The 17,777-nt window shown below is 35.2% G+C and overlaps 1 protein-coding gene across 1 annotated transcript; it reads right to left on the bottom strand.

Moving 5' to 3' along the window:
• Positions 1-1,475: 1,475 nt before the first annotated feature.
• On the bottom strand, positions 1,476-3,283 carry LOC145045546 (zinc finger BED domain-containing protein RICESLEEPER 2-like). The gene is made up of 6 exons (XM_078993868.1): positions 3,225-3,283; positions 2,585-3,047; positions 2,229-2,517; positions 1,749-2,132; positions 1,606-1,655; positions 1,476-1,523 (listed from the first exon to the last, which is right to left on the bottom strand). The coding sequence occupies exons 1-6, from the start codon at positions 3,281-3,283 to the stop codon at positions 1,476-1,478; spliced, it is 1,293 nt and encodes a 430-aa protein (XP_078849994.1).
• Between the last annotated feature and the right edge of the window lie 14,494 nt (positions 3,284-17,777).

The raw sequence follows: 17,777 nt of genomic DNA, 5'->3' as shown, positions 1-17,777 counted from the left end.
TTTCTAAAGATATATTAATATTTAATTAATTTTAATATTTATTAATAATCTATGGTCCCTAATTAATCCTCGATTAATCCTCGCCAACACCGATTAATCCCTTAACACCAGTCAACCGTCGAGCTACCATCAAGAGATTTTTACAACCTTGATTACATGTATCCAGTTGTGGTTAGGCTTCCTTTTCATCTTCTTGGTCAACAACAAGTTATTTATGATCCAGATGATGATATCGACAATATCCTTGACAAATTGTGTGTTGCATCATCAATGTTCACATCTTGGCTTGAGCGTAACAAGATCTATAAACAAGCCCGAGATCTTACTTATGTTGAATTCCCTACAAACTTTGTGTGTAAAACTAAATCACGAAAATGGAAACCAATAGAAATAGGATTTTAAATTGGGAGAATTCATGCTGTTTCACCTAAACTTGGTGAAGCATATTTCTTAAGAATTCTTTTAAACAAGGTCAGAGGTCCAACATCCTTTGAAGATATCCGATGTCACACCCCCAAACCAAGGATGGCGGAATCGTCCGGGGTGGAGGACTTCATGTATAGTATCATAACCACAATTTCAATAGTAATTTAAGCAAACACAACCAACATATATATAATTGAAAAAGTTACATCACTTGTATGAATTACATGTTTCAAAATCAATTACAATATGTTGACAAAATATGAAAAGTTTGACACCTTAACGTCCCATCCTCAAAAGCACTTGATTACCTGTTTAGTGATTTCCTGAGAATACAAGTTGTTTGAAAAGTGTCAACACAAGGGTTGGTGAGTTCATAAGTTTTTGCTATAAAACTTAATAAAAGTCTTTCTCATGTAAATATCGCGTTTGTTTTAGATAAATCCGATATTTTCCTTCAAATCCGTATAATGTAGCCTTATGACCAAAGACCAAAATGTATAAGAAATCATTTTTACTTAGTAGAAATGTCATAAGTTTGAATTGATATAAAAAGTGAATTTAAATCAACCTAAAACCTACTTAGGTTTTATGAAATCCCGTAAACTTTATGAATTGTTATCTCTAGGAATGGCAACGGGGCGGGGCATGGTTTCCCAAACCCGAACCCGATATCTACATATGTGCCCGAACCCGACCCGATACCTGACGGGTTTCTTATCGGGGCGCCCCGTCGGGGCTGAAACTCTCCCCGAACCCGACCCTAAACCCGAAACCCGATAATTACCCGAAAACCCGACCCTAAAACCCGAAATATGGCAGAAAAAAAAAAAGAAGGAAAAACTATAAATACAGAATGATAAATTAAGACGATGCATAAACTTAAAATACCAAATAAGTTCTTAAATCATTTAACCAAATAGAAATTACTAATAGTCTAATATTGTAACATCAACCAATCAACCAAAACACCCAAGTACACAACATTAAAAACTAATTCATCACAATAATACATTACAACTTAACATTAAAACAAAGTTACAAACTCAAAATCAAACAAAATCATCCAAACTTGTTGTCCCGCTTTCTTTAGTGTTTTCCTACAAAATATTAAACAAACTCAAAATCAAACCAAATCATGGAAACTATATAAAATTAATATTTTTAGGAGTTTCGTTTGACCTCTTCCACATCATAATCAAATTCAAAAGAACGACAATATGCCTCCATCTCTTCAGAACAAGTTGTTGTGTAAAATTAATATTATTAATATGCAAAAAAAAAAAATCACAATTTCATATAATTAATATAAAATAGTATACTACCTCGAATTTCATTCAACAACCAACTTTGAGCACACATTAAAGCCTCCAATGTCTTTGGATGAAGTCGACTACGATGAGGACTTACTAATCTTCCACTTGTGCTGAAAGCTGATTCCGAGGCAACAGTGGAAACAGGAACAGCTAATATATCTTTAGCTATCCTTTGTAGTGTCGGGTACTTAATCCCATTTGTTTTCCACCATGCCAACAAATCAAGTTCCATGTCTTTAGGCAAAAATTTCTCCTTCAAGTAGTTATCCAACTCACTCATACCTCCTGATTCATCATCATCTCTAGTAATAGAAGCAATATCCGATAAGAGCTTTTTGAATCCAACACGATGACCAGAAGAGATACTAGAACCAAATGAAGATGAACCAGGAACTGAACCACCATAAACACGTAATGTTTAGTATAAAAATGTTAATAATTTAAGATAATGTTGTATTTATTATATAAACAATAAGAAGAATACAATACCTTCACTCTTCCTTTTTTTAGATGCATTACTTGACTCATACTCTTGAAACAAAGTTGTGACAAACCCCTCCAAAATTTGAAATTCAATCTTTGCCTTTTCTTCTCCATAAAGCACAGGCAAAAGTAACTCCACAAACTTTAACTTGTATCGTGGATCTAAAACCGCTGCCATTCCCATTATCCCATGAATTACAGACCAATACTTATTGAACTTAGAAAGCATTTGGTTAGCCATCACCATAATCTCCTCAATAGGAGATTTCGTCCACTCACGCAAAGAATACCCAATCTCACATATCAAAGGAAAAAAAAACATTAGCTGTAGGATACTTTGAACCAGAGAACATATCAGTCACCTCATAAAAAAGTTGTAATCTTTCACAAATCTCACTAGCCAACTCCCAATCCTGGTCTGTAGGAAAACATATATACTTGGGGTCTCTTGTCTTCACGCGATCGAAAACCTCTTTGTAGCTTATAGCAACACTCAACATCAAGAATGTAGAGTTCCATTGTGTCTTGCAGTCAAGTATCAACTTCTTTGAGTATGGTATTCCCAACTGCTCTGCTGCTATCACAAAATTTTGCTCCTTCTTTGGTGATGCAGACCAAAATGCAACAATCTCTCTGATTCTCTCAATCTCAAATTTAATGAGAGATAAGCCATCTTGGACAATAAGATTGAGAATATGTGCGCAACAACGCATATGAAACAAATCACCATTCATCATTAGTGATTTTAGAGGAAGTTTCTCTAATAATATCCTGATAATTGCATCATTTGTGGTGCAATTATCCACAGTAAGAGTTGACACTTTCCTATCAAGATTCCAATCACACAAAGTAGCATAAAGTATGTCAGCAAGAACATCAGATGTATGCGGACAAGGCACATAAATAAACCCGTTTGAGAATATATATATATATATATATATGTTAATATTAACATATAAATAATAAGTACGTATAAATTGTAGTTAAATAAGTATAATATACCTCATAATTCTGCTTTGCAAGTTCCAGTTTTGATCTACAAAATGTGTTGTGATTGCCATAAATCCTTTTTTTTATGATTAGATGTCCACATATCAGTAGTAACTGCAATTCTGCTTTTGTTCTTTGCTAACAAACTCATAGTTTTATCCCTTTCATAATCATAAATTCTTTTGATGTCCTCCTTGATGGTGTTTCAACAAGGAACCTTAAACAAAGGTTGAAGACCTCCCACAAACTTCCTAAATCCATGATGTTCTACAATTGAAAGCGGATACTCATGCAAAATAATCATTTCAGCCAAATCCTTCCTAGAAGTATCAGCATTAAATGTATAATTTGAAACATGCGTTGTAGTACCATCTACTTTCTTTTTTTCTTGCACCAAGATAGATTGACGAATATCTGTAAAAGGTTTGTGTATACAACGCTTATGATGTGCAAGTAAATGTTTTGTTCCATTCTTGCTATCTGCACCCAACACTTTAGAGCAATATTTACATCTTGCTTTAACTTCACCATTCAAATTAAATTTTATAAAATGTTGCCATGCCGGTGAATGTATTGCCGTTTTCGAACCAACAACTTCATCTCCATCTTCATCAAAAACTGTATCATTAATATTTGTCCCATCTTGTTGATCCACAAAATCGGTATTTTGTTGATTAGAACCCGAACCTCCCACATCTTGACTACTTGCAGTTGGAGCATGATTTTGATCGGTTGAATTCATATTTCCTGAAAAATAACCAATGTCATATCATATTCAACAATTCTAATGTATCAAAAACCCAAAGTTGACAACATCTCCTTCATTAAAGGAATCCAAATCAATGTCTAATAATACAGCCGGATATCAAATAAAAATTTAATCTTAACAAAACTTAAATTTAAATAGAAGGTTAATAATAACATTGCTAAACGAGTCCCAGGTGGTTTTTTTATCTTTATTATATCTATATTTGTAATATCATTCAAGTATCTAGACCAAAAATTTCATGGAAGCCAATAAATACTTTTATATTCTAATAGCAAAAATAGTTAGATACAGATTCATAGTTCAGACCCAAATGATGCAATCTAAGGAAATGAAATATCAATAAACATATTACATATACCATGTGTAGAGAAATCAGACTTGGTGAATAAGCTATTAAGTTGTGATCGAAATTAATACCTAAGATCAGTAAGCTATTAAGCTATTAATACCTATGATCAATAAACATATTACAAATGGTGCAATCGAAATTAATACCACAAACAGATTTCAATGTTCATATGGATTTCAAGAATCGAAATTACAAGCTGTGATCGATTTCAAGAATCGAAATTTCAATGTTCATACCGAAATTACAAGCTGTGATCGATTTCAAGAATCGAAATTTCAATGGATTTCAAGAATCGAAATTACCTCTTGTGCGTGGCGTCGATCAAAGTCGGAAGAGAAAGAAAGTCGATTTCTTCGTGAATCGTGTGGGTTGCGTATCCGTCTAACTGGTCGCTTCTTGCTGGTCGCTGCCTCGCCGAATCACTGCTTCCCTGGTCGTCGCACGTTGCTTAGTCGCTGCGTCGCACGTTGCTGAGTCGCTGCTTTGCTGCTTCTCTCTTCGCTGCTGAGTCGCTGATCGTTGCCTCGCCGAGTCGATGCTTCCCTTGTGGTGTATCGCTGCTTGCTACTTGCTACTTCCATGAAATAAGAGTAATTTCGATTTTTGGGTGTGTCGGCTAGAGTAGAATAACAATTGAACGAAGAGAAGTGTAAGGAGGATACTGGAGTGGAAACGTGATTTTAGGGTTATTTCTTCAAGGGGCAGCAATGTAATTTCATATATATATATATATATATATATATATATATATATATATATATATATATATATATATATATATATATATATATATATATATTCGGGGCGGGTCGGGTCGGGGCGCGCATACCCTACTCCCTGCTCCGAACCTGGATAAAATACCCAGTAAAGATCCGTTACCCGACCCGAAACCCGATAAGAGCGACCCGACCCGACCCGAAATATTCGGGAATCGGGTTTCCCCGTCGGGTTCGGGTTTTTTTCCATCCCTAGTTATCTCCCTATGTGAGTCGCTATAATCATACTATGACTATGTAAACCTGCCACGACGTTTCTCAGGCGTCGCGAAAATGAAATGACATTTGTCACCCGTAGACCTGCAGGTCCCAATGTAGCTAGCAGCAAGGTGTGGGGTGTCAAACCCAATATAGATCTATATACAAGTATCATGTTCCCCCTCCAGGAGACTCTGATTATAACTACCAGGAATTATATTCCGCTCTCGGACATACGGAAAGAGAGAATGTCTCACAATTTAGGGTAACAAGTTTACGTATAATGTGTGTGAGTGTAAACCTTTTCTATATGAATGTACTCTTTTAGTACGAGTGTATTATGCAATATATCATAAACTATACCTATTATAGTTTATCTAAAACGTTTGTAATATGTAAGAACTCTCTTATGGAAATGTATTAGTGTTATGAATTTATTAAACTATACTTTTTATAGTTTAACATACGTGTTCTAAAATGAATGAATAATATTTATTATGAATGACTTAGTTTCAGTTCATGATGATAAACTAACAAAGAAACACATTCAATAATTAGAACTTATGATTATACACTTTGCTCAACATAATACAAAGTGTTATGATATTTACATGATGTTGGCTAACTTTAGCCATTCTGCACTGTTTTGGAAAAATCATAGAAAAATCATATGAAGTCGAAAACTCGATCCGTAAATTCTGAGAGTACACAAAATGTGTGTAGTTTACTCATAATTTTTATCACGATTTTTAATGACCTCAAACTTGGGTGAAAAAGTCCATAATCACAGGCTGGTCCGGATTGTTGTTTGAAATGATAGGCAGTTTTGTAAAAATCACCATAAATTGTAGAAAAATCTTATGGAGATGTGCAAGTAGTCATTTTAAAGCTAAGAACTTGAACTATTTTCACCTTGTACATTTTTTAGAACAAAAATGTTTAAGATGCCCAAAACAGTCCGTGAATGGAGTTGAACTTTTCTGCTGAAGGCTGTTAGAAAATTTTAGTGATGTTCTTGGTGTTTTTAACTTGTATTCCCCCCTTAAAACTTGAGAAAACATGAAAAGGTAGGGGTATGAACTCACATTAAGTGATTTCAGTAGATTATTGTTGAAGAATGGAAGTGTTTAACTCAAGAACACTTGGAGATGCCTTGAAGATTTTCGAGAATCTAACATCATAGTTATGGAGTTTGTGTAAGAAATCAATGATTTGAGTAGAATGAAGTGAAATAATCATAAGGAGGATAAATTATACTTACTAAGAGTGGAAGAACACTTGAAAATCAGCCTTGAATCTCGAATTTGGTGGAGAAAAAGTTTGAGAGAAAAGTGGTGTTTGATACTTAGTGAAAGGAGAGCAAATGAGAGAAATGAGGAGAGAGGATGTTTGTTCCAGCTCTAAAAACGTGGGAATGAGTGGAAATTAAGTGTAAGGGACATTGAAGTGACCTAGGTAAGGTGGGGAGGTATGGCTGGTCATAGAGTGGGTGTGGGAGTGGTTGCTTGTGTCATAAGGTAAAGCAAAGTCAACACTCCATCTCTTTGTACTTTACCCACTTGCTTTTATCATTTAAATAAAGATTTTTATGAAAATATGATTAAATTGTGAATATTTAGGGTTTATTATGTTAAAATATGATTTTTGTTGAAAATCCCGCGTTAAAATAATTAAAAACGGGCCTTCAACGCAAAACTACGCGAAAACCGGGAAGAAAAGCATTCCCAGCGAGACCTCTCGGTCCTAGGCCGAGGTTCGGTCCTAGGCCGAGGTTCGGTCCTTGCTGGGGACTGTAGCCGGAAACGAAGGGAGGCAAGGAATCGAGAGGGGCGAGGAAGTAAAGGGAGCGAACCGGAAGTGAGAGGCGAAGGCGAGAGGTTCGGTCCGGAGATAAGAGGGGAACATGTCAGACCCGAAATGAACCGAATGAACAGTAGATGAACAGTACCTTCGGGTTCGGGTGGTGCACGAGGTTCGTCCCCGAGGGGACCTTCGGGTTCGGTTCCTCCTGGGCTCGGGTTCGGTTCCTCCTGGGCTCGGGTTCGGTTCCACCTGCTCTCGGGTTCGGTTCCTCCTTGCTCTCGGTCCCTAAGAGGACCTTCGGGTCCTAAGAGGCTTCGACTCTTATAAGGGGGTTTCGGTTCCTAAGGTCTATTTTTCTCGTTTTAACCCGTTTTAAGCCGTTTTTTACCCGGTTAAGGGTCGGGATGGCCCGAAAGACTATAAAAAGTCCAAGGAACTTTTGAGAGAGATTTGGGAGAGATTTCACACACTTGGAGAGATTTCTCATACAAAGAGATATTTGGGAGAGGTTTCACATACTTGGAGAGATTTCTCATACAAAGAGATATTTGGGAGAGATTTGACATTCTTAGAGAGATTTGGGAGAGATTTGACATTCTTAGAGAGATTTGGGAGAGATTCTTGATGAGAAGAGATAGAGTGAAAACGATTGAGAGAGGTTTCGTGTGTGACAAATGTGAGTGTCCGGCTTCACAATGCAAGGTCCGTAAACCCTGTTAAGCCTTGTTTAAGGATCTTACACACTCCCGATGAGTATGCAACATTGTTTTATCAGTTCAATTCATGATTAGCACTAACGCTCAGGAAATTTTAACACAAGGGCTTTTCCTAAGTGATGTTTTCCCGTTAACATAACAAGTTATACACTATGTACATAACACAAACCCTAATACACAAGGTTTAATCGAGTTGACCAGTTGACTTGATGACTTGACTTGACTCTAGACTGACAATTGTCACATCATCCCCCCGTTAGAGGGAATTTCGTCCCGAAATTTAAATTCGGCTGGGACTTAAAGGGTTTGGGAAAAGATGCGGATACTTTTGCTTCATTTGATCTTCGTGTTCCCAAGTAAACTCAGGCCCTCGTTTCGCGTTCCAACGAACCTTCACTATGGGAATGCGACTATGTTTCGTTCTCTTGATCTCTTGATCCATGATCTCGACGGGTTCCTCCACAAAGTGGAGATTTTCATTAACTTCGATTTTGTTGATTGATTGAGTCCTTAGTAAATCACCCAAATGAGATACTAAGGCTAGGACGCAACACAATACTCTACAATCTTGAAAAGGGATGCCGTAATCTAGTTGCAGAATATTTGAAGGTAAGTGAATGACGATTCACTAATTTCCACCATGAAAAACGAAAAAGAAATTTAAGTTTTAAATCTATGAAAAATCCTAGATCCTTTGAAATTCATTGAACATTTCAATGGCATGTTTAAATCTCGATATGCCCCTCTTGTTTGTGACTGGGATGCCGAGGATCACAAAGTGGGTGTGAATAACCATGCAAACTTACATGGTGCCCTCACATGTTACAATCACTTATTCGATGTACCGGTAAACCACACACGCTCCACCGAACTATGACAAACATTGAGTCACCCTTTACTACCTTTGCTTAGAACCATTTAGTGTGCCGGTAAACCACACACGCTCCACTAACGTCTTCGCAAGGGCACAAAGTGTAATTTCATGGAATTGCATCAATTCACTTTTGCCTAAGTAACAAAGTGTAATGTTAGACTTTTAATGTTATATATAGTATAGGGCACATTTTACACTTTTAAAATACTATGTGGTTAACTTTAACAATTACACTTTTAATTCAATTAAATGGTTAACCTAAACTTTTATGGATTTAAAAATCTCTTTTAATTATACTCCTTAATTAATTAATAAAACCATAAGGGTGTGATTTGAACTTTTCAAAACATTAGTAGGGTTTAGGAATTTAACATTCCTAATTAAACTTTTAATCAACTTTTAAATTCCAAAACCTGAGGGCAAGTTTTGAAACCTTTTTCAAAACATTAGGGTTTCAACTATTTAAATTTCAAAACAACAAAACTTTTGGGTTCAAATTTAAACTATAAAACCTAAAGGGCAAAATATGAAACTTTTCATAACAACAAGGATCAAATAACAAATAATCTAAACTAACATTTAATTACATAATTATCCATATTTGATTTGTTTAATGATTTCTTGCAAAACAATTTATCAATTTACTCAAAATAATTAATCAATTATCTTATAAGGAAACAATTATCTTATTAATTGATAATTATCTTTATTTAGATCAAGAATATAGTCATATATATCATAAAATCGGATTTATATTGATCTAATATGATAAGGTAACTATCTAATGCAAAAACAGCAAGAAATCCCGAGATACCCTCCATCTGACGAGATGACTCGTCAAGTCACCTTGGACTCGGCGAGTTCATCTATGGACTCGGCGAGTCCAGCCTCTAGAAACGCAAAATTCGAAATTTTCAAACATATCAAGCATCAATACAATAGAAACCAATCAAGGCTCTGATACCACTGATGGGTTTTGGTCATAAGACATCCTATGTGCTCATACAAATCCTAATGCATGGATCTAGGTTTCTCTATTGGACATGCTTTGAATCCAAGACTATAAACCCTAATTCTAGCATGCAAGTAATCATATTAACATAAGAATGAGTTTATAATGTTAGCTTGATTGTTATGTAGCAATAACAATCCCAATCACACCTTGAATTGACTTTGGAAGGCTTAGAGTCACAAGTGTCACTCCTCTAATGGCTTACAAACACCAAGAGCAAATGGAGAAGGTATAAAGAGAGAGGAGAGAGGTTAGAATTCGTCCTTAGGACTCCTTGGGAAGGGATACCCGAATTCATGAGCCAAGGGGTGTTTATATAGGTGTAGAGATAGGGTTTCAGTCATTATCCTTATCTAGTTGCTTATCCACAAAGCAACCCATAAGATAATCCTTGAATCCTTATCATAGTCGAATTCTAAGGCCTTATCACCTCAAATTCGTTCACCCTATATTTAATATAATCCTTACCTTATTTTGTAACTATCACATAATTACAAATCAGCCCCTCTAGTTTAATTAATTACAATTTCTCCTTTAATATATTATTCTTATAACATATTAATAAATCATATTATCCTCTCTCTCTATATATTTCACCAATCAAGTTGCTTTGGTGAAGGCAACCCAAAAGGACCATCCACCATCGGGTCAAGTACATACCAAGATAGTTATGGACTTAGACACTAATCCAACAGTCTCCCACTTGGATAAGTCTAATAACTATTCTGCGTAAGACTTCAGATCCTAATCTGCAATCGTAGCTCTCCAAAGCCGCTGTCAACTCTGATCCTATCAGATACGCATGTCCTTAGATAAGGGATCATATATTCCTCCATTCTAGATATCATATGAGATATGATTTCTAATCATTCTCTTTGTACTACTTCTCGATTTCTGATTTATGATGACATACTAACCGAACAAATCAAATTAGCCCTAGCCCGGCCGAGCATTTACGTATGTCATCACTAAACCATCGAGGGGCTCAAAAGATATCGCTTTTATCCTTCTTTGGATAAAAGGAACGGATAAACTTTGATACAATGCTTGCTTGCACTCACTAACCAAATCACACACAACAATATGTTTTATAACACCAAGTTACTAGTGTGTTTACATATTATCAATGTGCAACCGGTTAGCAAGATACAACTCACACATCTCGGTTTCAAGAATATAAGATGTTATCGTCTCACTAATCACTCGAGATAGTGATCCAAGTGAGCGTGGGTTTAATCCAATGCTCAAATTCATATTCATAAGCACTCATGAACGTTGTAGCAAACATTTGCTTATGTCTAATACTCTTTTAGACAATCCACACACCAATTCACGACAGTCTTCATTCATATCTACTTCCAATATATGAACGAATGTGGTCCGTTTGAATAATTCGATTATTCTTAATAAACTCAATTATTCTGGAAGTCAAAACATGCAAAGTGAAACACAAGAATAATACTAATCCCATATGGCCTCAAACCTTTGAGTATAAATAAAACACGTTTTATTTATCACCATATCGATTACTCATTATTTGTTGTTGCGGTTAATCAAATTCTTACTTGAATTATTACACTTGTCCCATGCTCCTAGCATACACACAATGTTTACCTATGGTTCTTACTTTTGTGAAATAGACAAATTGAACACATTTCCAATCATTCTCATTTTACAACTCCAAATCCATTTTCTTAAGTGTAAGAATATCAAATTCTTGTTACTTATAGAATATACTAGATTCTAACACTTTATGCAACGATCATTTTGTAATGTCACTGCACCAAAGTCTCAAAGACTATTGCCAATGATATTACAAAGTCCTCTAACGTATATTGTTACAAGACAATTCCTTAGATATGATGTCTCTCACTCAAAGTACATTCCTTTGAACATCCTTTTGCATAAAAGTTTCTAATCTAGACATAGATTTTCAATATTTACTTCCCAATATGGACACGCTTCCATATGTTCCATATGACAACTTATTCTTAATAGAATCTTATCTATTCGTAATGATGTCGATATTGTCCATCCAATATGGAAACATTTCCATAATTTCCAATACTATACTTCCAACTACCCACAAGCGACCAATTCTCGTCGAACTTCGAATCGTCCTTTGATAGTTGTTTAATTATTTTAGTCAAAACCAATTCTAGTCCCTTTTCCCTCTAAATGCGTTGGACATTTGGAAAATTTTAGAATGGTCAAACATTAAAGCATTTGCAATCGATCCTATACCCGAAGCGTATGGGACACGACGCACAATGTTTTATTTTCTATGTTCTCAAAATTCGAATTGTGAAGAGGAATGTCATAATCATAATCAAAATTTTAAGAACACAGTATGTACCTTTGACTAAATTTATTAACATTCCACAACCTAATCCTTTAGATTTGAAATGAAGCATAATATTCTCTCCCTTAATTATAGCAAAACAACTTTATAACCCTTACTACTTTGCAAGGTTTAACTCTTGTTTTCTATAATTAATATTGCCAACTTTGCAATACGTGCCTTAATAATCATACAATCATAACATTTATGCTCCCACTATCATGATGATTATTGTAAAACATAACACTTATGCTCCCACTAGCTTTGACATGTATTCATAAACATCTTAACTTTCAGAAAAACAATACCTATTGAATTTCTTAAGTCCATGTTTCTAATACTTAGTGCTTTGATAATCTTTTATCAAGGCTTCTTGAACTTATACACCTTTGCCTTAGATAGTTCATATGTGTGTCTAAACATTTAAGACTAATTGCCAAACCTCACAATTCAAATCATGGAAAGGGATACCGTAACCATAATCGAATTTGAGAATGCAATTTTACAATCACTATCCTTTTAAAATCTTTCTTGGTGAAAGCATTTCCTCACAATCATTTTCATGAAGGAGGAAATCTTATGACACTTAGATTTTAAAGCGGTGTATTCGTTCCTATCCATGTGAATTTGTTAAAACCAGAGTTTACGACAAATTCAAACTCATATGGATCGAACTTTCTTAATCTTGCTTTCTTGCCTTATGGTAGCACAGCTGCCCACCATGTCTTCCAAGTAGTTAAGCAGTTCACCCTTTCCTATCAATGTACCTTTCATTGATTAAGGTGCCTTGCCTTTTATGCGTTTAAAATGAGAACTCATAGGACTCACATGCATAATTAACTCAATTGGAACAACACGGAAGCAAAATAATGTCAACGCGCTAGGTTGTAAACCTCAACTCATGTGCTAGTGATGATCAATAAGGTTTATTTGATTTGTTCTTGAAACCTTTCAAGACTATTAAGACTCCCACTGACTCCTTGACATATAAGATTCTTTTGTCAATAAACATTTCTTGACAAACAAATATTCAAGAGTTAGTGTAGTTTTTATCAAAACACTTCACAAATTGGTCCTAGTTGGTCTTTTGTCTTATCCAAGACATCACAACTTTCCACATTTGATGAATGTTATAAACCTTTAATACTTTTCACTCACATGTTACAATCTTAACTTTAAGACTTGTTATTGAAACGAAGTATGATAGACTTCTTGATCTAACCATTTCTTCAATCCTTGATCTCTCTTCTTAGACATACAATTGTACTAAGATTTACTTAGAGGATCAATTGAGATATGGTTATTAATCATTAAGATCCATTATAAAGCATAAAAGCTACTCTCCGTTCTTCTTAGAATGGAGAAACATTTATCTTTCTACCTACTTGATTCTTCTTATTCGTTCTACTATTGGTCTAAACCCTTTAATCAATTCAGAATTACACTTAATCTTGTAAGTGTAATCATATTTACTAAGCCTTTAGCAAATCATGACGAATATCTTTATTACTCTTATGGTGAACTTGATCAACACACAACTTTGTGTACTCGATCTCCTAGTCCTTCACTTGACACTTTGTCAATGAATTAGTCTAATTTCCAAATACGAAATTTCTCATTCATCGTGCATCCACGTTGCATGATTCCAAGTTTCTGTCCAATTGAAACTTGGGCGATGAGAAACTCTCCTTATTTGGTAAATTCTTGACATTTCCATAAATAACATAACTAAGAATCATATCCATTCGTTGTAGAAATATTCAAACATCAATTTTCATAACGATTTCATTGCAAGGAAATAAACAAATAAATAAGTAAGTCAAAATTTATTTTATTTATAAAAGCAGCGGAAAAACATTTGTCCTTACAATGAAAAATCCATTGAAAACTATGTAAAAAATGAAAATTTTCTAACAACTCTATCATAACTATCTAAGCTCAAAATCCAATCTTCAAGTCCATGCGATCAAGATCCATCTCTTGTGATTAGATTCATCTTGCTCTCTTATCAAGCTTCCTTTCTTTTCACCGATCCTTCAAAACATTCAAATGCAATCTTATCACATCATGTATTAAGAATCAATGAATAGGAACTTAATGGAGTTAGATAGTGGATTCTTACCTAAAGTAGAGCCATACGTTCCGACTCTCCCATCTCTTAGATCCCTTAGGTAATTAGGGCAACTTCGTCTCCAATGCCCCTTCTCTTGGCAATAAAAGCAAATTGACTCTTTTGGAACAACACATGGAACTACTTCAGACATCACCTTTCTCTTATGATCAAACTTTTTGATCATTGCATGTCTTTCATTGCCATTGTCTATATCCATAGAGGTCTTGAAGGTAGATTCACCAATCAACTTTGCTTTTCTATTGCGCCAAACCATTGATGATTCAGCAGCAATAAGCATGTAGGCGAGATCTATAAGTATCACGTCGTGGTTCATCATATAGTAATCTCTTACGAACTCACTATATGAGTTGGGAAGTGACTGAAGAACCCAATCAACAGCCATTTCCTCACAGACAACGGATCCCAACATTCTTAACCTATCAATGTGTGACTTCATCCCTAAGACGTGTGCACACACCGACTTGCCTTCTTTATGTTTACTTGCCAAAAGGGCTTGAGTGATATTGAACCTTTCAATTTTACAATCTTGTGGGTTAGGGAGAATAATTGGAGGAGGAGGAGGAAGTGAAGCATGATTTCTTGTTCCTCGATCGAATCGTGGAATATCATCTTCATGTGGAATGCTTGTTCCACGGGATTTGGGAAGACCACAGTTGTCGAACTTTGACATCTACTAAACGGGAGAAAACGAATTCAAGTTAGTTGATTGATTGAGTCCTTAGTAAATCACCCGAATGAGATACTAAGGCTACGACCCAACATAATACGCTACAACATAGAAAAGGGATGTTGTAATCTAGTTGCAGAATATTTGAAGGTAAGTGAATGATGATTCACTAATTTCCACCATGAAAAACGAAAAACAAATTTAAGTTTTAAATCTATGAAAACTCCTAGATCCTTTGAGATTCATTGAACATTTCAATGGCATGTTTAAATCTCGATATGCCCCTCTTGTTTGTGACTGGGATGCCGAGGATCACAAAGTGGGTGTGAATAACCATGCAAACTTACATGGTGCCCTCACATGTTACAATCACCTATTCGATGTACCGGTAAACCACACACGCTCCACCGAACTGTGACAAACATTGAGTCACCATTTACTACCTTTTCTTAGAACCATTTAGTGTGCCGGTAAACCACACACGCTCCACTAACGTCTTCGCAAGGGCACAAAGTATAATTTCATGGAATTGCATCAATTCACTTTTGCCTAAGTAACTAAGATTAGGAATTAGAAAAACATTTAGTTACTTTAGAAATTCATTATACTTATAATGGAAGGTTTCGTCCTATCCTACCCGTTCAGCTAACGACCCTCCACTAGTCAAGAGTGCGGTGGGTAAGAGTGGATACCCATTCAATCGCCATTTTATAGGCAATTTCCTTAAACACCCCTTATAGACCAGCTTCGTGAATGAGGCCTACTAACGGTAAGACTGACTTTTACTCATACATATATATAATGTTAGACATTTAATGTTATATATAGTATAGGGTGCATTTTACACTTTTAAAATACTATGTGGTTAACTTTAACAATTACACTTTTAATTCAATTAAATGTTTAACCTAAACTTTTATGGATTTACTAAATCTCTTTTAATTATACTCCTTAATTAATTAATAAAACCATAAGGGTGTGATTTGAACTTTTCAAAACATTAGTAGGGTTTTAGAATTTAATATTCCTAATTAAACTTTTAATCAACTTTTAAATTCCAAAACGTGAGGGCAAGTTTTGAAACCTTTTTCAAAACATTAGGGTTACAACTATTTAAATTTCAAAACAACAAAACTTTTGGGTTCAAATTTAAACTATAAAACCTAAAGGGAAAAATATGAAACTTTTCATAACAACAAGGATCAAATAACAAATAATCTAAACTAACATTTAATTACATAATTATCCATATTTGATTTGTTTAATGATTTCTTGCAAAACAATTTATCAATTTACTCAAAATAATTAATCAATTATCTTATAAGGAAACAATTATCTTATTAATTGATAATTATCTTTAATTAGATCAAGAATATAGTCATATATATCATAAAATCGGATTGATATTGATCTAATATGATAAGGTAACTATCCTAATGCAAAAACAGCAAGAAATCCTGAGATACCCTCCATCTGACGAGCCGACTCGTCGAGTTAGGCATGGACTCGTCGAGTCACCTTGGACTCGGCGAGTTCATCTATGGACTCGGCGAGTCCAGCCTCTAGAAACACAAAATTCGAAATTTTCAAACATATCAAGCATCAATGCAATAGAAACCAATCAAGGCTCTGATACCACTGATGAGTTTTGGTCATAAGACATCCTATGTGCTCATACAAATCCTAATGCTTGGATCTAGGTTTCTCTATTGTATATGCTTTGAATCCAAGACTATAAACCCTAATTCTAGCATGAAAGTAATCATATTAACATACGAATGAGTTTATAATGTTAGCTTGATTGTTATATAGCAATAACAACCCAAATCCCACCTTGAATTGACTATGGAATGCTTAGAGTCACAAGTGTCACTCCTCTAATGGCTTACAAACACCAAGAGCAAATGAAGAAGGTATAAAGAGAGAGGAGAGAGGTTAGAATTCGTCCTTAGGACTCCTTGGGAAGGGATACCCGAATTCATGAGCCAAGGGGTGTTTATATAGGTGTAGAGATAGGGTTTCAGTCATTATCCTTATCTAGTTGCTTATCCACAAAGCAACCCATAAGATAATCCTTGAATCCTTATCATAGTCGAATTCTAAGGCCTTATCACCTCAAATTCGTTCACCCTATATTTAAGATAATCCTTACCTTATTTTGTAACTATCACATAATTACAAATCAGCCCCTCTAGTTTAATTAATTACACTTGATCACAAAACTAATTCCTAATTAATTATTGATCAATATTAATTAAACAAATATGATTTCTCCTTTAATATATTATTCTTATAACATATTAATAAATCATATTATCCTCTCTCTCTATATATTTCTCCAATCAAGTTGCTTTGGTGAAGGCAACCCAAAAGGACCATGCACCATCGAGTCAAGTACATACCAAAATAGTTATGGACTTAGACACCTATCCGATTGTACGTTACAAAGTTCTTGTGGTAGTCAGAGTTTGTACGCAACAGGACCAATCCTGGCAAGGATTTCGAACGGTCCGATGTACCTTGGGTTTAGTTTCCCACGTTTACCGAAACGTATCATCCCTTTCCAGGGGGAAACTTTTAGTAGTACCCGGTCTCCGACATGGAATTCTAAAGGTTTGCTTCGCTTATCCGCGTAACTCTTTTTTCGATCACGAGACACCTTCAGTCTTTCCCGAATTTGAATGATCTTTTCTGTGGTTTCTATTGAAGATTATTGTGTTGCGTCTTGGGCCCTTTTTGTTTTACAGCCGGATTGGGTGTGTCAATCCGTGGTTATCTAGATTAGCCTTCTTTTTCTTAGGAAAACGGTTAGGGTTTTAACATAAATATATGCATGCATGTATGCATATAGGATAGCGGTCATCATTCTCATTGATTATTGTAAACCCTAAAATCCTCTATAGTTGATGTTCTTTATCGAGCTCTT

The sequence above is a fragment of the Lactuca saligna genome, chromosome 5 (assembly GCF_052625555.1).
Source record: "Lactuca saligna cultivar CGN05327 chromosome 5, ASM5262555v1, whole genome shotgun sequence".
NCBI classification, from domain to species: domain Eukaryota; kingdom Viridiplantae; phylum Streptophyta; class Magnoliopsida; order Asterales; family Asteraceae; genus Lactuca; species Lactuca saligna.
The sequence above is the reverse complement of the archived record's forward strand: the minus strand, read 5'-3'. Positions and strand labels throughout refer to the sequence as shown.